At 44.4% G+C, this 22395-nt stretch overlaps 1 protein-coding gene across 1 annotated transcript in view; it reads left to right on the plus strand.

The window, feature by feature from the left end:
• THSD7A (thrombospondin type 1 domain containing 7A) overlaps positions 1–22395 on the plus strand; it is a 1346262-nt gene that overhangs the window by 813216 nt on the left and 510651 nt on the right. The window contains exon 7 of the mRNA XM_069648630.1: positions 7202–7393. Coding sequence (XP_069504731.1) covers positions 7202–7393 — 192 coding nt within the window. The remainder of the gene's footprint in view (positions 1–7201; positions 7394–22395) is intronic.

Consider the following 22395-nt stretch of genomic DNA (forward strand, 5'->3'; position numbering starts at 1 on the left):
GCTGCAATGTTGTGAGTTAGAGAAAGCAATGGCAACAGTGCATGCATTTTCACCACTGCACTCGGGGCGGGTTTTGGGCGATCCAATATACTTTTTCCAACACTTAAAGCAAAGGATACTGTGAATGATATTGGAAGAGATAACTGACTCCATGCCCGAAAACAGATAAAAATACAAGCATTTCACAGACCAGTTGCATAACACAAAATGTGGGCCCCACCTACAAACCATTCTGAGCCACCCCCCAAGCACAGCAACAAAGCGCGAACCACGCCACAAGCCAGACATGCCTGGACCACCAAGCATGTGCAATGTGCATGACCATGCTGCTGCAGGGAAAGGCCACGCAATGAATAGGCGAAAGATGGAAGTTGTGAATTAATCAAACCTTAAATCTTTTACCTAGGATAGGTAGAAACAAGGGCGCTGTTCCTGGCTCCTGAGTCATGACACCCAAATGTACCAGCCAACTCTGCATGTGGCCAGAAATATTATGCGCAGCTATGACAACAAAAGAAACAATGTTAATGCTGGCTCTGCCAGTATCCCATGTATGAGCATTCTCTTGTTGGCTTTGCTCTTAATGCAACAAGAAGAAAACATGTTACTGAGGCTGTACAAATTGTTTTCCCAATCCCCAAACCACCATATACGAATGCTCATGTTGACTTTGCCCGAAAATGCCAATAAAACATGCACTGCTACAATAGGAAACCACTTCCTTGTTGGGCTGCACATATGACTCAACCGAATATTTAAGCAAACGTATTGTGTTGACGTTGCCTTTAACACCAGTAAAACGTGCATTGCCACAGTAACAAAACATGTACTTGCTGAATGCACAAGTGCCTCCAACCACCCCATGTAAGAACACACATCATGTTGGCCTTGCCATTCATGTGAGTAATGAATGCCATGCAAATAAAGAAAATGGCCAGTCTGTCTGCCCCATTGTGCTATAAACCGCCACCCCGCCTCCGTGTAATAACATTCATCAAGTTGGCTTTGCCCAAAAATACCAGTAAAACATGTAAGTAAGCATCCATGATACAATTCCCCTTGCCTGGGGCCCAGCCATGCATGCACAAATTCATATCCATTCACCCACTAGCCATTAACCCATTGGTGGCTGGTGATTAAGTTAATTGGAGGGGTATAAACATTAGCCACACATATGCCAGAGCATGGGAGCATAGCGAGGGAGTCTGAAACAACCAAAAGTGGTTCAAAATGAGGAAAGGTCACACCCTCCCCAAGAAATATTTGTGCATACCAGGTTAAACATGGTGTGATATACATTATACTTTATGTGAAAAACTGGTTAAAAAGCCAGACAATGTGCAATTGGTTTTAACACAAAAATCCAACAGATGAAATTCACTGACAGTGCATAGATGCATTTCCATAACGCCTTTGCCCACAATACATGTATTAAAACATGTTCACGCTGGTTGTGGCCATGTATGTCTACTTTGGCAGCACCTATGTGTATGGCAGTATTTCCATATAAAAATGTACTCATTTGTTCTTTGTGCATAATGCCAGTAATGATACTATAAGAAAATAGTCCCAGGCTGGCTCAGCCACCATCCCCACAGAAGACATACTCCTGTTGGCTTTGCCATTTAAAATGGCATTCTACAAATGGGCTAAGCGGGCTAAGTAAAGCCTGTGTCCTAGCCCACACAGCACCATAGTACAAGCTTGGCTAGCATGTTACTGACACAGTAAGGGGAAGGACTCAGTGCCTGTATGGGCTGAGCAAAGCCTGTGTCCGAATGCACAACACCATACTACATGCTCATCAATTCTTAATGTTACCTAAGGTGGGTGCAGGCTCTTGTTTACAGTGTAAAAAGGCAAAGGATTAACAAGAGAGGAACATTAAAAGACACAGTGACACACCCTTCCCGACCGATATGTATTTTTTTTATCAGCCCTCCTCACATCCTAAGTGGAGACTTTACTTTGTGAGTGTCCAGCAGCCAGGCTGATCGCATCCGTGCAGAAACTCCATTCACACCGGCAACCATACACAGCCAGCATACATTCACTCAATCACATACTCTGCATACGTTACACCAGTGCTGCTCAGGGTGCAGAGGCCTACCGGGAAATCTCTGGAGTTGCCTGTAGGCTAGTCCACCCCTACGCAGGGTGCAGCGGCCTACCGGAAACTATCTGGAGTTACGCGTAGGCTAGTCCACCCCTGCCATGGTGCAGAGGCCTACCAGGAAATCTCCAGAGTTCCCTATAGGCCAGTCCTCCCCTGCCCAGGGTGCAGAGGCCTACTGGGAAATCTCTGGAGTTCCCTGTAGGCTAGTCCACCCCTACGCAGGGTGCAGCGGCCTACCGGAAACTCTCTGGAGGGAATATAACAGGAAGGTGTTAGCTCCAAGCACTGGGAAGGCCTTGATCCTGTGGGTGGACAAGCAAATTCAGACTGTTGCCACTCCCGGGCAGGCTGTGCATGGGACGTGGGATACAGCCCATACAAAATGGATAGTTCGGCAAACTGTGAGGTGGAGGCCCTCCCTACACATTAGAGCTTCTTCATTTCATCACAAATTGGTGATCAGCATTTGCTGTGAATAAACAAATGAACATTGTGACATTTAGCAGGAGAATTTGAGGTTATACAACAAGCACGCACAGGCATGCGCACAGCCCCCTTACATTCACTCAATCACATACTTTGAATAATTCACCCTGCATGCATGCATATAAACATCCATTCATCCACCTGAAAACACGCTCACTCGCATACACGCATGCACACACACTTTTTAAATAGTTTTTTTTTTTCTTACCTGCTGCTGGCGGGAAGAAGGTGAGCATCCTGCTCCCTGAGCTGCGCCAGGTCGACAGGAACCCTGCTTCCTTGTTCCATCGTGTCATGCGCAAAGGGTCTCTGGCTCCATGAAATCTTCTAGTTAGGTCTGCGGGGGCCTCGTTACGCCAGTGTCACAGACCACTTGTATTTCTGAAAAGTGCTGTGTATATAGGAGAGCCGCATGTCTATAGGTAGTCATCCACCCCCTTCCAATCTAAAACCACTTACCCTGTATAACCACACAAACGAACACCTGCACAGCACATAAAATCGCAACCCTCGATATTATCAATCACACCCAAATGCCAAGAGTGCAGGGAGGTTTTATAAAAAGCAGAGGTGTGTTTTATAAATCTCATGTAACAGAACAACACAATTTACAATTCAGCCGGTCGTGTCTAGCTATAAAATAGACGAGTGGCAATAACTGATACTATTGTATAGTAGTTGTCATTTATACAGCGCCCTTTGCCATTATCATAGTCTGAAGGGACAGGTCCAGTGGCCAGCAATGCTGGAGCAGAATTGAAAAGCCCAAAGGATGTGTTTAATGAAATGCGGCTTTCGCTCTGTTCCTCGCTCTATTGCCTCCAGTTACATGAGGAATGTGAGATTGAGTTTCCTGAGCTCGATATGCTAAGCTGGATTATCCACCGGCAACATTTGCCCTTTGGTAGAGAAAATCATGATAGACTCCACGTGACTCAGTTATTTGAGGTTCAATATGCTATATGTGCAGTTGCAATCGCATCATATTGTACAACAGCAATATGGAAGATCGAGACTTGACGCATGGTGTATTTAAATTTAAACATATACTGAAATGGCGGGTGAAAATTTGAGAAGATCAGGCAACGAAATGAAAGAATAAAACTTGTGTGAGTTTATGGATTTCATATTTAAATGTGTCTTAAACTAATTAAGTCCAGTGTCAAAAGAATGTCAATCTATGGTGTGTGATCCTATGACGATTTAGCAGGTAAAAGCCTATCAAAGAGCAGGAGCATCATACATTGTAAACAACATATAGATCCTTCTTCTTCAATACGACTATCTGATTGAGCATGTTATTGACCACGTTGCTTATCACTCCAGTGCTGCATCTCCTATCAGTATCCTCCTGTGGAAATAGACATCTTCTTCTTCTTCTTCTTCAAATTATCGAATGCGTGGGCGGTCCCACGCAGGCGCTTCCCCATCCAAAAGGATGTTGTGCACCTACCCCACCAATCTTACACACAGCCCTCACATTCTCATAACTCCTCCCACCGCCCCGTCTGCCCCACAAAATCCAGCAGCACACTGCTCCTCTCCCTGCCTCTCACCCCGACTCCTCCCAGCAAAGCCTTCACACTCAGTTCAGCCACTCCCAGCGCAGACAACCGAACCCTCATCAACTCTCTCTCCTCAACATGCCTCTCACAAGCAAGCAGAAAATGTCCCACAGTCTCAGGCACCCCACACACCGCACAGTCCCTCGACTCACGCTTCCCCACTCGAAACAGACTGTCATTCAGCCCCACATGCCCTGTCCTCAACCGGTTCAGCATCACCTCCTCCCTCCTCCTCCATTCCAGTTTCCCTGCATCCACCTTCACAGACACTTTCTCACAAACACCAAACATCCACCTGCCCTTCACCCCACTCTCCCACCTCTCCTGCCACTCATCCATACATCTGGCAAAGCTACAGAGAGCGTTTCTCCATGCATTCACAAGGCTGTTTTCCAAACGCTGTCACGTGACGTCGGGATAGTTCCGGAAACGCAGAAGCAAGAGAGCTTTCCAAATAATGAGGTTATCACAATCTCACGTGACAAGGGGACCAGATGGTCACGTGTAATTGGAAAGCAACGACTGCTGGGCACCACGGGGCAATGAGCGGAGTAAGTGAAAGCAATAATTAAGAATCGAAATGACAGCAAAAGGCACGACAAAAAGAAGAAAAAAAACAGGTCTCAGGCACGAGCTTACAGCAGTGAAGGAAACTGCACGAGAATGACAGCTGTGAATACGAACGCGGAATTAAGAGAGTATCGGCTCAATAAACAACCCTAATAATAAAGATAATTTAGTGATTTATATTGGACTTCACGCTACACCCCTCCAACTTCTCGACACTATAAAGCCCCATGACATTGTTATAGCCTCAGTTAATCGACCTGGAGGAGGGGGTGGTAAAGTACCAAGTCTGCTCGACTGCAGTATCGAACCCATGGTGCATGGTACTGTCTTGTTCCTAACTAAGCCTTGACAAACTTTTTAAATAGCAGTTCGTGGGACTCTCAAATCGTTCATCCTATACCATAATTGTGGGATGGATTTTGGTGCTATTGAATCCAGGGTCTGAATCATGGCAAGGTTCTTGCCCTCTCACAATTATTTATCATCCAATCAGGAGACTCAGATCATGGGTCGAATCTCCAGTTCATAAATTGGGTTTGTTCAGTATATCATACTACACTTGGGGGCTGCCTGAGAGGAGGGGGGTACTGAGGCCATGCTTTTCCCTGGTCAGGGCAAGAGTGGCGAGGAGGAAAGTGAGGTCCACTTGGAGAAGCCTTGGTGGAAGGGTAGGGTGCAACAGCAGTTGGTGGACCTACCTGAGTGGGAGGGAGGCAGAGGAGGCAGATCAGGAGGTGGTGGTGGAGGAGCCTTACATTGTGTGTGCTGGCATGGTCCTGGCTGTGGCAGGCATGTTCCCTCCCACCAGGGAAGAGCATCAGGTGGAGAAGAGTGGGGACTTCTGTGGGAATACAGTGAGGGAGTGGGAGAAGATAGGCAAAGATTGAACCCTGGGAATGAGGGCCATGACAAATCATGTTCAATAGTGGCATACATAAATGTGTTAGTCAAATGATCCCCCTGCCTCCACTAAGCACACTAGACACTAGCAACGAAGCTGCCATCTCCACAATCCTTATACATTCTGGGCCAGGGTGTAGCATTTTGGCAGAGCCTTCCCAATCAATGCCAGGAATACTGGCAACTGTGAGAAAACATGTCTGGTGCCCCAACAAGTGGTTGCGGACAGCACACCATCTACCCTTCCGGGCCTTTTTTTTTTTTTGTTTTTGCGCTCCCTTGTTCCCCTCCCTTGCCTTGCCGCATTCTGAAACACTTGTGTATGAGCGCGATACAAATAAAATACCATATCATATCATACCCTTAGTCAGAAACTCCTGGACTGTGTGTTGAGTCATGCTGGCACATCATGCTTGCATATCTTGGTGCCCGTAAGCTTGGGGAGGTGGACTACTCAGTAGTGGTGTCATAAATAGAGAGGCACGTGTGGGTTTGGATTTTGGGGTAAAGAAATAGACAGCTGTGATGTAGGGCCTGACCTCACAGCAGTAGTCCTTGCATGCAAGAGTTGCAGTGGTCTGTGGGAGTGTGTGTGCACTTTAGTGGGTGGTATGGGCAGCAGTCTGTGCGAGAGTATAAGAACTTTGAAGTACGGCTGCACCCTGGGGGGGGAGAGCAGTAAATGTTAAGGTGTGTCTGTTTCCTGACTGAGGGAGACTGAGCCCATTAATCTGCAACCAGTGAAATGTCTCGGTAACATACAACAAATCGTGCTGGTGATTGTGCAAATAGTAGGATTTAAAAACATGTCTGGTGCACTGCAATGTTTGCTACATTCAGCTGTAGGTCCTTCTGAGGTTTTGTGCACCTTTACATTAGGCCACACTACTCTACTACTAATACTGTATTATTACACTTAGAATTGGGACGATTCCAGCATTAACAACTATATAACAGCAGGATTTTATGATTGCATAAATTACTCTGCAGTCTAAAAAAGACAAATATCACCCATCTGAATGTTTTGCTATGTGATGCCATAGATATGGCTTGTGTTTTACCCCACGCGATAGCCACAGTGGATTAAGGCAGCATTTTAAGTCAGTGGACTGTAAAAGACATGAGTCTTTTTTTAGAGTTACTCGCTGCTCACAGTAAGAAGACTCAGGACATGAGGTACTGACCGCTGGTGCAAACTGCAGTCACATGATCATACCATAGCCGGGGTCGTCCTTGTAAAGTCAGGACATTGTGTACTCTTGCATAAGAATGAAAACTGTGACCAGCAGGAGACAGTTAATTTGCTGGTGAGTGCTATACAAATGGTAAGTAATACTTTTTCTATTATTAACTCTAATGAAGCCAGATTATGTAAAAGCCCAGAAATCGGTTGAGAATGGTGAGTATTACTATATAGTTGCATGCATTTTCTTACCACCAACGAACGGAAGAAGCCCTTTTATGTACCTTTTGCTTTTGTTCCTCTAAATATCTGGCTCTCGGTTGTGCCCATCTGGGTTGAATGACTTCAGTAATGATGAACTGGCGCTTGTTTCCTTCCCAGGGGAAGAGTTTGACAGACAGCTGTGCCGAGACGCCATCTTCCCCATCCCCATTGGTTGCGACGTTCCATGCCCGAAGGATTGTGTTCTGAGCACATGGTCGGAATGGTCGTCCTGCTCGCACACCTGTTCTGGGAAAACCACAGAGGGAAGACAGACGCGTGCCCGCTCCATCATGGCATATGCAGGAGAAGGTAAGGCCACACTAGGATACTCGATAGCCTTCAGGTCCCAATATGAATGCATATGTTTTTGCATACTATAAAAATTATTAGATAATACAATATGAACCCAATATTGTTTTGACTAAAAATAGTAAGATGTATATGTTGCTCCCTAACTCTTTAGAGACCGATAAGGAACGTGAATACTGCCTGACGTATTAACCATTAATGCATGTGCTTAATACTGGCTTCACCCAAAAGGTCTTCATAATTCCAAGTCATGCAGAGCTTTCTGCTATGCTCCATTTCTGAGTTATGTAGGACTTCATGGGGTCTTGTATTTGCCTCATATGTTAATTACCACATGAAGTAAGGTTTCACCTCTGTGCCCTAATCTTACCACACTCTCCCTACATATCTCATCTAACTACCTCTCACTCCTGCTTCCCTACACCCTCACTACTACTGCCCCTACCGCCTAGAACTATCTTTTACCACCCTCTCTATCTTTCACTTTCACTCCTTCTTGAATTCCCCCTACACATTCTCTCCTCCTTTCTCTGTAACATTCTTGCTTTCTCTTACTCTACTCACCTTTTACATCCCCTCAATCCCCTCATCTCATGTTCCATTACAGTCTCTCCTCATTCTCCATTATTTTTATGTAGCCCCACCATTTGTCTGGGGTCTGCCTGAGGTCGGAGGGTATGTGTTGAGTGTCTCATCTCTGTTTAACAAAAAGAATTCCAGTCCATTCCTGTTCATCATTCCTTTCCCCTGGCTCTGGTCCGGATTATCTTTGTTGCTCCAAGGTGCATTTTGGGAGTTGTTCTGAAATACAAAAGAAAGAACTCTGACCAAAAACAGTACTGGGGGTTATCATGTAGGGTGGTCCTGGCATTAAAAATTATGGCACTTGAGCAGGGGTCAAGGACTAGGCACCCTGTCCCCAATCCCTCCCATCCTCACCTCTGGGATAGGGCTGGTTCTGGCTTGTGCCCAGGTAGCTCCCCTGCCCCAGATTTGGTGGGGTACAAGGTCCCTCCTGACAGTGTCAGGTCCCTATATACCTGTCAACCAATATTGCCATATTTGCTTTCGAGGACTTGTTGTCACAATAGGTATCTGGGCTCTTCACCTTTGTTTTTTGGTGAGCCCCTCCCTCTGAATATGTATGTCATGTGCTAGCATGTCAGTTTATAAACGCAAGATAACAACAGGAAGTTGTTATTGTACAAGTGAAATGGAACTTTCATTTATAGGAAACAGCAGTATGATAATATAGGATATATGGCAGCTCACCACCAGGGACATCTCAGCAATTTTTACAGTGTCTTTTTTTATAGGGCTCCATCTTCCACAAACCTATTTTCCTCGTTTTACCAACCCCACCCCAAACCAATAGAGAAAAAAAGCAGTCAAGTGCCTGCCTGCCAATTCTGGTGAAACGGCTGCTGTGAGATGGGGGCATACTATACGATAATGTAGAACAGACAGCTGACCAAAGGAATGAGGGAATCACTTTTCTATGTAGTGTGTTTACTCATTTAACATTGTAAGGTGTGCAAAGGAAATATTAAGGATTGAAAAAAGTAATTCTCATTGCGCCATTTCTACCTGATCCTTTATTTTCCCGTGCGTTATGGACTGTATGTGAGGAAAAAAGAGGTTTAGATAGGAAACAATGACATTTGAATTTCTGTCTATTGTATTTGGTCAATGACCTAACAAATTATCTTAGGTGTTTTGGTGGGGTCGGTCTGAAAAATAAATTGAAAGAAAGGCTGTGAGTGGTTCAGGGGGTGTACCCCACTCACTACAGTGAGCCGGGGTTGTGGCGGACACCCCCGCATCTCTTCCGACTGAACAAAAAAAAAGGAAAAAAAAAAGAAAAAGGGTCTGCGGGGGTGTCCCCTGCAACATCCCGCTCACTGTAGTACACAGTATAGTGAGCGGCGGTTGTGGGGGACACCCCTGCATGTTCGCATTGGGAAATGTACAAACATTTTGTATTCGTGCATTTCCCATGCAAACATTTCCGTTGCGGGAAAATCAGCTGCGTGTAAATCACGTAGATCCTCATTCCCATCTATCTTCGGGATGAACACCAGCAAAGGAGGGCTATTCCTCCCTAAAAGGCATTGGGCCTCATTACGACCCAGGCGGACTTCGCCGTGCTAAATGCACCGCGAAGCATGGCGGAAAGCCGCCGATAGCGCCATGGGGGTTGGCGGATTTACCGCCCCATTCCGACCTCGGCGGAGCGGTAAATCCCCAATCCCCATTCTGCCCTTCCCCATTCCCATTTTTGCCCCATAGGGTATAATGGGAGTGGGGAAGGAGTTAATTACGCCACCGTAAAATACGGTGGCGTAATTAACAACGAGGTCCCGTAGCGCCATGGTTTTCTCCGGCTGGTAAAACCAGGCGGAGAAAACCTCCATGGCGCTACGGGAACTCGTAGTATGGCGGAGAGGTACGCCATGCACTACGCTGGCGTAATACCCTCTCCGCCAGGGTCCTAATGAGGCCCATTGTGTGTCAAGTCAAATCTCATTTCAGGCCGTATGGCAAGCGTTTACTCTTGCAACAAAGTAACACAGGCCAAGCTCTTCACAAGAAGCTCTCTCTCTCCCTTTGCTTATGTGAGTTGCAAAGAACCCTTATGTTGAACAGATTCCTGTGTATTAGAAATTGACCAGAGCTATGGAAATGTTCAGAATAATGAAAAACGCATTTGTAAAGTGACATCCAGGAAAAATTAACCCACGTGTAAAACGGTGCTTTTGCCAAGCTGGGAAATGCCTTTTGAAAGTGAAATGTTAAAATGATGCCCTGTGCTTGCACATAAATATGATGGAAGATGGGGGTTTGCTATAAAATATACATGATATGTACTCCGAAAAAGTCTTGGTTTCCATTTAAAGAAAGGAAGAAAAAAATTACTTTGAGACCAGCAGAACAGGTTTGGCAGGCACTGACTTCAAAGGTGCCCTGCCTCCCATGGGTTATAACAAGGGGGTTGTCCTTCCCTCTATGAAACTGAGAGGTGTACGGGGAGAATTCAGTGTACACTGGTAGTTTAGACCCTAATGGGAACACATGTCATTTTGGGCAACCATTAAGAAAAGCAAAATGCTTGATGGTGCTAAACACATGACTCAAAAAGTATATGTAAAACACATTTTTAATTTTCCATTTAGCTTTCTATTATAAGCTTTTTTTTATTTTTTTTATTTTTAGTGCAGAAAATTCAAGTTATTTCTTTTCATAACAGTCCATGATGTCCATTCATGAAATAACATACATAGTTGAAAATTCACTATATAAAAAAGAAACTGTACTCAGTGACATGAGATGTGGATTCATCATTTTTGCATATGACCAACAACTTGAAAATCAAAGCATCCCATGTCATTGGGAATGGAGAACACACTGTGAGAATGTAAGATGAGGAGACGCTTGAATCTAGGTCTCCTGTGCCCGGCTAAAGTCTGACCTTATATTCGGTCTACGTCTGGATATGATGTTAGGGATTTAAGGAGGCAGCACAAAAGAAAACCAATAGAAAGTCTGTGTGGGTGTACTGCTGACGTTTCGGCAGGATAGGTTGATAGCCTTCTTCTTGGGCCGAAAAAAGTCAGGAGACTCTGTGAGAAAAGAGAAAGCAAGGAAAAAATCATGAAGGAAAGAGTTCAATGTTAAAAGCAGCAGCAGGGTGCTGGAGTGGGTCGATACAAAGTATCTAATACTAAAACACAGGTCCTGGGACAGATTCCAAATAGAGGGGGTCCACTCACCACTGGTCGTGCTTCCAGTAAGCGCAGATGGACACAGTAGCTTCCAAAAATGGGGCAGGTGAGGAAGCAGGTGGAAGCTGCGTGGGTAGAAGGGGTGGCCAGGATGGTGGGAGGTGACCCTTGTACGTGGCTGGTACGGAATCCCTGATGCGATGGGCAGGGTCCGAGGAAAGTCCATGGGAAGTGACACCTTAGGGAGACTGGGAAAGAGTAAAACAATCAGCAGTTAGCGGCACTGCTGTAAAGTTGGTGGTGTGGCGCTGTCACAGGAATGGAATAAGTGTGGGAGCAATCATACAGGAGAAGGAATTTACCTGTGTCAGGTTGGAGGAGCACATGGTACATGAGTGCTGGGAGTCCAATCAGGAGACAACCAGGAGAAAAATCTTCGAGGCTGGGGAGCTCATGGGTATGAATTCAACTCGTGAGCCCTGTGAGAAAAAATGAAAATAGCAAAAAGAAGGGGGGTGGGAATCAATCTAAATCCAAGCGCACAGGCCGGAAGAAATGCAGGGTTGCAGGAAGCCTGTTGCTAAAATCTACCTTGCTCTGCAGGTAGAGCAAAGGACACGTACCTGGCTCCCATGGGAACAGAATTACCTTCTCCAAATGGACCAGTCCCATGGGCAAATGAAAGGGGACAAGGTGGAGAATCTAGCGGCTTCGTCAGACTGACTGGTATTTCTTCAGCCAGGAACAATGAATCAGGGGAACTGGCCTTGTCACATGCAAGTGTGAACTCCTTGTGACACCTCTCTTCAGCTTCAACTGCCTAGGATCAAAGACAAATCCATGGCAACCCTGGGCAAAGCTGACCAGAGCATGACATTTGGCTGGGGGTTTGAAAGAGACAGCCCACTTTTTGGAACAAGGCCGGCCCATGTGATTGAACAGACTTTTCATATAAAGACATTTATGTCAGTAATCTAGAGAAGCAGAAATGTAAAATGTTGACAGCTTGAATGTAATTGTTGCGCCATGAAAATAATTTAGTGTGGACCTTCCTAGCATGTGGGGGACGTAAACAGCATTAAAGTGTCATTTCTGGGGGAAGCGTACATGCTACAGTTATGAAACCTAAAAGCAAATATGTCCGTCATTGATAAGCTTCAGTGTACCCATTTGTAGATTTTTAGGGGAAATATTTGCCATAGAAATTGCAAAAGATTGCCAGAAGGTCTTAACGGCATCATACAAACTTGGGGTAGGAATAGTATGCTCTATGTGAAATATGGTATTTGCATATCTAATTTTTATAAGGGTGACGTTTATCAAAATGAGCATTTTGTGTCATAAGTAACTGTGGTATAACATAGCAACTCATAAACACACACACACTAAAACTGAGCCATTTCCTTCAGTCCAATCTGCTTAAAGGGAGGCGGTGACCTCCTCAGGCTGACCTATTCATCTAAGAGGTAGGTCCAGCTTAGTTCTGCCCACATAGTAAAAATCCTCTGATGTCATCAGGCCTATATAAGGAGGGGACATTTAAAATTAAGGATATTAAAAAAATCAGAGATTCAAGAATCCTTCATTCAAAAATCAACAACCAGAGATCCAGACATCCCACATTCGCCCTGCAAGATTCCAGATTCCAGTGCCAGGCCAGAAGTAGCAGACCCCGGCAGAACCAATGATCCAGAAATAAAACCCTACAAAAATCCCAATAATTCAGGGAGAGCCCAGCTGATGCACTCGGCTGTCTACTGTGACCAGACCCCAGTTGCCCCGCTGTGTCCCTAAAGGAGAGCCCAGCTGTTGCCCAAGTGACTAGATCTTGGTCCCGAGGCCCGGCTGGTTGTCCACACAACCGCATTCAAGTGCTTTTTGTAAGTATTACTCCTCCCCAATATCAAAATGCTGCATCCTTTGCTCTGTTACCTTGCCATTTGTCCAACCCTATAAGAAACCCTATAATAAATCCTATAAGTATCCTAGTAACTTCTTAAAATTGATAGAATCCTATGTGTATCCTATCCTTAGAAAAACAGAGTTAGTCTCTATGTTTTAGCACAATTCTTTCCAACTCATTCAGTTATCTGTGTAAGTCCCTAGTATTATTTGAAGTAAATCAATTAATTTCCCAGTTGAAAATTCACATTCATTATTGTTGCTATTCGAAAACATTTTGTTGTGTTTTTACTAATTATAATCACTAAAATAGTCTCAGTAAACAAATCATTTTGCTAACAAAACTGAGCATGCCTGCGAAATGGTTTCCCTTTTAAAATCCAATTTCCTTTCCTTTAAAGAATCCCATAATGTCACCCATCAAAAGTCACCCTTTCACTTAGTATCATACCTGTTATGTGCCTTTGTACCTCTTCTGCAAAACCGATTTCCGAATCTGTCTGTTTAGCTCATTTGTCAAGCTGTTTTGCTATTTTAAACCCGTGAAACAAAACAATTGCAATTTTGCCACAGGTGATTCTTGCTGCGCGGTTTTTCCTTCCAAAGTCGATTTCCTAAACTGTATGCCCGTTTTTTAGTACACTGCCTTGTTGCTCGCAGGTTTTCTTTCCTCTATAGTACCACCACACCGATTATTGTCTTATTCATTCAAGCACACGTGTAAAATAACCATTCAGTAATTCCGAGTGCCATTTTGTTAATTTTTCATTGGAGCTCAATCCGATTTTGGACTCCCATTCAGGTATACCTGATTCCCTGCTACTCCTTTTCACCCACGCATAATATGGTTAACAGGGGTCTGGGGGAGTGTTGCAGGGGAATGCCTAACTGTGGTGCTATCTGAAAATACTACCTGAAAAGTGATCTTGCTTTCATTCATTTGTGCATTGTGTATCTTATGTTAAAAGGTTAAACTAAGTGTATTCTTTCATTTCATTGTGTAATTATCACCACACTAGTGATTGCTGCCCTATATTGAATGTGTTTGATTTTTATTCAAAATTTAAAATAAATAAATATTTCATTATTACACACCAGCCTGGTTCATGGTCCACTGCGACACGGTGTGTACGTTAAGAGGGGTGTGAGACGGGTCGGCTGACTTCTCAAAGATTGAATCTGAATGCAATAAACTTAAAAGCGTTTTAATTGTGCGCTGCATCCCTGGCCAGTAGAAAGAGTCCTGGTCTAGAGTGTGCTGCATCTTTAAAATCCTTAACAATATTACATGGCCCGCGCTAGCGGCCGTGTAGTTATGGTTAAGTTGCTCAACCCATAGAAAGCACACTTTTTGGGCGGCTTATAACTTCGCTCCCCCTGGACGAATCCTCACCAAACTTTGCAAAAATAGTATATGTGTTGGCAAGTTTGGTGAGGTTTTGTCAAAAGGGGAGAAAAGTTATAGGAGGGGACCATAGACATAATCCAAAAAATATTTGCTCACGCCTACAGCCCAAACCGCTGGATGGATTTTCACCAAATTTGCACCAGGAACAGTAGCTTGGTGGTCCCGAAAGCGTGCTTTTGTCAATTTGATGTAAATCTGTCCAGTATTTTTTTTAAATGACCCAAAAGTAGTTCCCAAATAATTAGTGATATCTGGCTTCGTTTCGCAGACCCATTTCTCTGTTCAGTACACGGACAGGCATCCAATTGGCCTAAAGGGTGCCGTGATGTCCGCGGACATCTTACGCGCCCACTGATTGGATGGTGAAAAGCTTGAAATGCATCAGATTTTTAGAACCGCCCACCATGTTGGATTCACGGACATTCCGGCGTTGTCCACGGATGCCGCAGTAGGAAAACATTGCACTTGTCAAATTTATCAAACAATCTCTGGGGAGGTGAGGGGTGATGAGGATGGGATATGGCTGCAAGTAGCCAAAAAACAGGTATTATTTACCCCGGAAGTCCACAAACAGTCCGGATGTTCGGGGGCAGCCATGTGATGTTCGCGAACACTTCAGATGTTCTGGGACATCTATGCCTATTTCTGTATTACCGGGTTGGTGTAAAGCAGTTCTTGGATGGCTTATAACATTGCGCCCCTCAATGAAACTGCATGACATTTTGGAATTTTATTCTAGACTTGATTCTGAATGGCTTTGGAAAGTGTGGAGCTTTTCTATGTCAAAGGGGAACACATTTAGAGCTGGGGTCCCAAAATATTGTAAAGGCTTATACATGTGGTGCCATTTGACGAATCTGCACAAGTTTGCAAAACAATTTTAGATCTAGATATAAATGTTTTTGTAAAGTTTGGTGGGAATTTCTCAAGAGGAGACTAAATTAGAGGGGTCTCAACATTTTTAGATGGCTTATAACTTTGTTGCCGTTTCACGAATGTGGACACAAGTTTTCAGAAAGATTATAGACCCAACCCGCAATGTTGGTCTAAAGACTGAATGGATTTTGTCAAGTGGAGGCTAAGTTATATGAATATTATATGTACATACATTTTGACACTTTTGAAAAAATAAAACATTTGCGGATTTCAAGCAAACTCGTGTAAGGAGCATTGGCAAGGACCTTAAAGCATGGTTTTGCAAATGGCTGCCGACTCTCAAAGTGGGTAAACACCACTGAACAGGTTATCATGCCATGTTCTTTCTAGAGAGGGGCGCCTGCTACCTTTTTTGTATTTTTGCAAGGAACTTGGGGTCCATCACCCTAAGTTACCTGGGGGAAATCCAGACATGGACCCCTTGCTCACTGTGCTCAGCGAGAAACATCTCCACCTCACTGATGAGGGCCAATAAGGCTGAAACACGTATCTGGGGTTGCTGTTGGTACTCTTGTTCAAAGGAAGTCTACCTGGCATTTCAGTGCTGGACTGCCCTTGTGGGCGGAACAAAGACTGATATGCAAAAGGATATTCCTCCTTTGTGGAAAGTACACTGAGCAAAAAGCAATGGCTGCAGACCCTCAAAGTGGGTAACAACCACTGAACAGGTTATCATGCCATGTTGTTTCTAGAGAGGGGCGCCTGCTACCTTTTATGTATGTATATATATATATATATGTATATATGTACACACACATAAAAATTTCATCTGATTTTATTTGGTATATCACAGGACTCCAGCCACTCTTTGTGAATACTGGACCTATTTCATTCTGTCACAATACTACATAAATATATCTGTGTGGCCACCATTGTATATTTTCCTTTATTTTCAATGTATGACCTGCACGAGAGTGAATGTCATGCCACTTTTCTGCCGAGTTCACAAGAGTAACAGCGTAGGAAACTACTGCACAGTGGACATTTGTGGTAGCCACGCTGTGGATCTTGTTACATTCCAGCGTTCACCTTTGCATTGAATTGTGTTATGCCCGCATCACTTTAGATTATGTCTTGGAGATTCATTAACAGGTGGAGTGTGTCAGCATCCTGCCGGTAAATGCATTATGCTCTTCAGTCACTCACAGAGACTAGTAATGAGCGACTCTTCACCCTTCGCAATAAGCGTCTTGCATTTCGGCCGGATTCTAGTGGCCATTATTTCTTCAGTAGGTTGAGCTTAACACCACAAGGTCATCGGTTGTTCTACATATGGTAATTTCTGATTTATGACTTGCACCTCCCACCTGTTTTTCTAAGGAATTAAGTAAATTGCAGCAGCTGAAGCCTAATCATAGAAATAGAAATATGATTTATGAATAGAAATAAATGGTGTTAAACTAATCCTTATAAAAATGACTACTTTTCGAAGCAGTGGCATAACACAAAATGTGGGGCCCCCCTGCGATCCATGCTGAGGAGGCCCCCTTCAGACTCAGCAACAAATCACGGGTCACGCCACACTCTAGGGCGGCCCAGATTACCATGCTTGCGCAATACGCACAAACATGCAGCTGCAGAGTACGCCGCACACTGCACTGGGAGAAAGATATAAATATATGTTTTAATGCATAATAGAGCACGCTTTTTAAGACAAAATTGGCTAAAAGGCCAGAGCGTTTGAAATTGTTTTGTAGGGTAACACCAATCTAAAAATCCAATACATGCAAGTCACCAACAGTGCAAAGGAACATTGATGCTTTAATTAATATAATGCTTTGTTATTAAAAATGCCATGCCAAAATGAAAACATGTCCAACTGGCTGCACAATGTAGACCAGTCTAGACACGTAATAGCATATTACAATAAAGCATGCGAGGCCGCATTTAGACATACCTATACTGGTTGCACCAAAATGCCAGTAGAAGCAATAACACTTATCATGGTTATTTTATCACAGATGCCCAAAAAAATATACAATGCTGCAATAAGGAACAGCTAGACTTGCAACATCTAAATGCATTCCAGACTGCTTTATCAGAGATGCCCATTAAAAAAATAAAACACGCAGGTGCCCACAAACATACACTAGGAGTTCAGGGTTGTACCCCCACCCATGGGTGCCATAAGGGTATCCCAATGGTCTGTTCACCACAACCAAAAAGAGGAAGAGCTCCACTACCAGGAGTCCCACATGGACTCCTGTGCAGAAAACAACACAGAACACACATGATAAGGAAGTAGAGGACAAGGACATGGAGGCCCTTCCCCTCCAATGCATTTCCAGCATCACACCAACCATATAGAATAACCACACAGATAACACTATACCTACTCCAAAAACAAAGTAACTAGAAATGACTAGACCGGCTGCACCAAAATTCCTCTCTAGTCACTAATACCAGATATCAAGCCTGCTTAGCCTGGACATGGATGGCCATTTACATTTATTGCACAGTCCCCATCTCACCCCACTGCCTCCCACACATCCCCTCTCCCTCCCACCCCCTGCCCCATCCCCCACAATCAGCTTCTCAACCCAGAATTACCTCCACGTCCCTTTTCCTTGTCCCAGTGCTTACATATGAGGCTCATTGCCTCATAGGTAAGTATTGGATACCGAAGAGTGGGCTAGGAGTACTGAAGATTACAGGTAACTAAGCCAGGAATTACATCCATGTCCCTCTACCTCATCCCAATACTTGTGTATGAGTCAAATTGCCTCATGCACACGTACTGGGATGAGGAAGAATAGGGCCATGAGTAGTGAAGATTACCAATATGTAACAAAGGGATTAAAAAAAAGTAGTGGCACAACAACATTGAGCTGGCTGGGCTTCAGCCTTCCCCCATACCTCGCCTTGACCTTTTGGGCAATGTTGACTCAAACTGGTTCACCTACAGAGCCATTGCCGGACAGGACACAAGTGTTAAACGGCACCTGGGTTTCGCTGTTAACAAAGGCCCAGCAATTGCTAATGTAAAGCATTTCACTGTTAGTACCCGCATTCAAATGCATAATTCTTTAGGCAATTGAAATCTTGATGTGGGTTTAGTACTTGCATGCCAGGGAAGTGATTGGAGGGGTAGAGAGGAGACATGAGACCGCTTATTCTCACAGCAGTCCATAAGTGTGTGCTTTCAGACTTAAAGGAGAGAGTTAACTGCTTGTAACATTGAATCTGCACTAGAATCGTCTCATTAGAATGCATAAAGAAGTTAGATGCCTCACACGAATAGGTCTGCACCTCCCCCAGCACCCATGAAGTTAGCACCTGTGCCAACATTTGAAGGGTTAGCCCCCCCGAAATGTAGGTTTTGTTGCACCCCTGAACAGAAGCACACACACCATTCAACATACACACACACACACACACACACACACACCCAGTCACCCATATATTTAAGTGTATACCCTTTTGTCGGGGGGAAATTCTGCCGGGGTCGGCCGGGCCGTCCGCAGACCTCCGGGCAGGGAGGCCCCAACACCTCCCGTATATCCCAGATGAGATAGAGTATGAGACACACACAAGGAGCAAGGTGACTCTGCTGTTTATTTATACAAAATGGCAGGGATGGGTCAAGGAGCGTACGCGTTCGTCCTGACACACACAATCGTGGGGCTCGCAGGCCCTTTTTACTGCATTATGACGCGCTACTTGCGTCACTTCAAAAAGTTAACAAAAAACCTATCGCCACTCTTAATTGGTTGCTCGAGTGGTAGGGTTAGTATAGTACACATATAGAGAATGATATTAGTGGACAAGGTGTAGTCAGGTGGTATATCTGGGTTGTCCCTACAATTAGATACATAAGAATTGTTACATGAAGACTCCTGAGGATTGGCTAATGTTACTGACGTCTGAGATAAGGGCCCCATGTTCTGATTGGTGCATCCATGAGCTTCCCAGCCTGGGACCACCGTTGTTCCCAGCTCTCGGTGTACCTGTGTTTGCAACAATGTTTAAATATGGGTACGTGCAGACAATGTGAGGATTTATTCATAGGCGGAAGGCTGACCGCTCCCACTGTAGCAGATGTCCATTGAGCCTTTCAAGTGTATCGGCCTGTGTCTCGTAGTGAGGGACCCAGATGCCTTTTCTCTCCCGGGTTTTGGCATCTCGTCAGGTTCGGCTTGGTCACGTGGGGAGGGACCGTGAAAGAGGCAGAATTCTGCACAATTAATATTGCTTTTTCTACTGCGCGTCTGGTTTAATTTGCCGGTGTGACTTTAACGTTGGGGCGCGGAGTGCGAGGTTGCAACATCGTGCCTTTGATGATTTGTTCTTGGATGTGGGTTTGCAACATTGCGACCTTGGCTGGTTGCTCCACTGGGTTCTTTCTGCAGGATCAGCAACCTGACTCGTGTTTTGTTAATGACCACAGGAGCTCTTGGTTGAGGCCTACTTGGGCCTGGTGCATAATTAGTCCGTTTGGTGCATAGGTGCTTTTAGGTTATAATAGCATATATTTCCATGACCAGTATCGTGTTTCCATTATACCTCTATGGTGGTAATGGGTTTCAAGAGAAGCGTGAGCAAGCGTTATAAATGAGCTCATGATGCGTCTTGCGTTTCTGCATTCTGAAAGCCTATGCGCAACTTCTCCCTCTCTTGAATTATCACACCTGTATGCTGGCCGTCATCTGCTGGCATTAAGGGGTGCATTCCCACCATTTCCAGCAACTCATCAGTCGTGCGTGCCTTCCGGGCCTTCCAAAATCTAATTATGATCAGAGTAGCTCCAGCCAAAATAGTACACCCCACTATTATTTTCAGTCCATCTGACAGCCAAGATGGCATCCATGACCATAAAAGTGAAAACCAGCTCTTATCCTTGTCTACACCGTTACTTTCATCCATCATTTTGGAGTGCATCTGGGCCAATTGTGAAACTGCTTCTGTCAGTGTACCATTGTCAGCATCGTTGGCAGGTATGAACGTGCAGCAAGATTGTCCTATCTTTGCACAAACTCCTCCTTCCATTGCTGTGAGAAGGTCCAATACATATCTGTTCTTACAGCTCGCAGCTCCTCTTTAATTGCGTTGAACCCATTTACTGTTGAATTGATAGTCATCATTAATTCCCATCTGGTTATTTGGAGCCATTTTGCGTTTGCGTATGCCTGCAGTCCCGGATGTATTATTGAGGAGAAGAACATTGCTGCTCTGCTGAATAGTCTGTGTTCTGGCGGTATTGATGTTAGTTCAGTTTCCGACCTTCCCCACAGGTAATTTCCTGTCAGTGGCTCTCCTTGTCTTTTTCTCCTATTTAGGACAGTATCATTGCTGTTGGTCCTGTTCTCTTGCTCCTTCTGAAGTGGTGCAGATCTCTTTCTTCTCCTATCCCCTTCATCCATTTTAGGAAATTTCGCCACATCAACATTCTTCCTAGGTACCACTAGTGATGGTACATTGACGTTGTAGGGTGTCCTGACCCACGTTTAAGCTACCCTGCTACAACATTTGGTGCTGTGGGCTTAGGAAATTCAAGATGGCGGAAAACCCACATGTGCGCCGAAATCCAGGAAAGCTGCGCAGTTTGTGCGCCCACCAAAATGGTTGCCTCACTTGCCACCCACCAGTGCGAGAAGGAAAGGCCGGGTTGCCATGAGGGAAATGGGTTGCCAAAGGAAAAACAGTAGCGCCGGTTAGCTTCAAAGCGCTTTAAAACCACCATTGGACTACCCGCACAGTAGTCTGAAACCATTGGGAATGGCAATGCTGATTGCCAAATGCAACCTAGAAGTGTGGGGAATTCATTTCTTAAATCCCAAAAATGAGTGCAGTACCAGTACTCACCACTATCCAAAAGCCGGCGTTTTAAAACCACTCTGTGTGTTTCTGAAGGCAAGTCAAAATGCCTATTTCTAACAGTGCAACATGTGCAAAATATTTACTGAACACCAGCAGACATTGGCAGAATGGAGTTTTGTGTGCCTACAGAATCTGGGAAATGAAGATCATAAGACAAGGTTTATAACAAGACTGGCTGAGCTGTGGATTGCAGCAGTTTAAGTTGCACTGGATTTAAAGACACTAAAATCGAAAATGTTTAGATTAAATGAGTGACCTATGTTTGGTGTCACATGCCTTTGTAATTGTTTAAATGTCATAGTTTTGCACTTAGAATCAGCATTCTAGCTGCATGTGTAAAATTGCAAGTTAATTTAAAAAGCAACAAATAACATGACAGTAGCTGAAAGTCTGGTTTAAGGAACTTGATTCTGCCTGGCAACTACCCCCATCAGCAGTGAAACTTGAGTCACCACTGTGTTCCCAGGCCAACCTTCCTTTTGCTGCCCAAGTTAAGGATATGCCATCTATCTGATAATTGAATTATCTGTGCTCTGCAAGAGAGTGAACAAAGCCCTCTTCACTCAGGCAAAGGTTTTTATTACCGCAGTCGTAAATTGTAGCTTCCTCTTGGCAGGAGCTGGGAGGAGCACTGCCTGTGAGAGCAAGCTGGCTTGGCAGAACTGGAAAGAACCAGAAATTCAACCTTGTGCTGAGGGTAAACCACACCCCTTTGGAGCCAGAACATAACTTTAAAAAGATGAATAACTCATAGAGCGGACATGTGAAAATTTTATAAATGATACCATAATTCTTGTGATTTTTCTGCCCACAGTTTAAGACGTGGTAGGAACCGGTGGTATGTTCAGGGGGGTTTTAGCGGAAAAGTGGATATTACTCTAAATGTGTGCATGTTAAAAATCTGAAACTTCATCAGTTAATGTCCCTACCCCCTGCACACGTGTATGTAAAGTTGGGTCCATGTCGGAAATTGAAAAAGCAGTTAAAAAGTCAATTATGTACACTCTTTGAATGCAAGCTCCGAGAATGAGCAGATTTGGACATAGACATGGCTAAATTCAGCCACACCATGTATATGTAATTTCAAACAACTGTGTAACTCTGAAGTATGGATTTTGATCATATATATATTTGGGTGCACAGATGACAAGGGAGGTTGTTTCAAGAGATCATAAAATGACATCAATCTGACTCACAGTTCAGTTTGCCAATCAAGC

This window comes from Ambystoma mexicanum, chromosome 2q, assembly GCF_040938575.1.
Source record: "Ambystoma mexicanum isolate Mex_15411 chromosome 2q, UKY_AmexF1_1, whole genome shotgun sequence".
In the NCBI taxonomy this organism is placed as follows: domain Eukaryota; kingdom Metazoa; phylum Chordata; class Amphibia; order Caudata; family Ambystomatidae; genus Ambystoma; species Ambystoma mexicanum.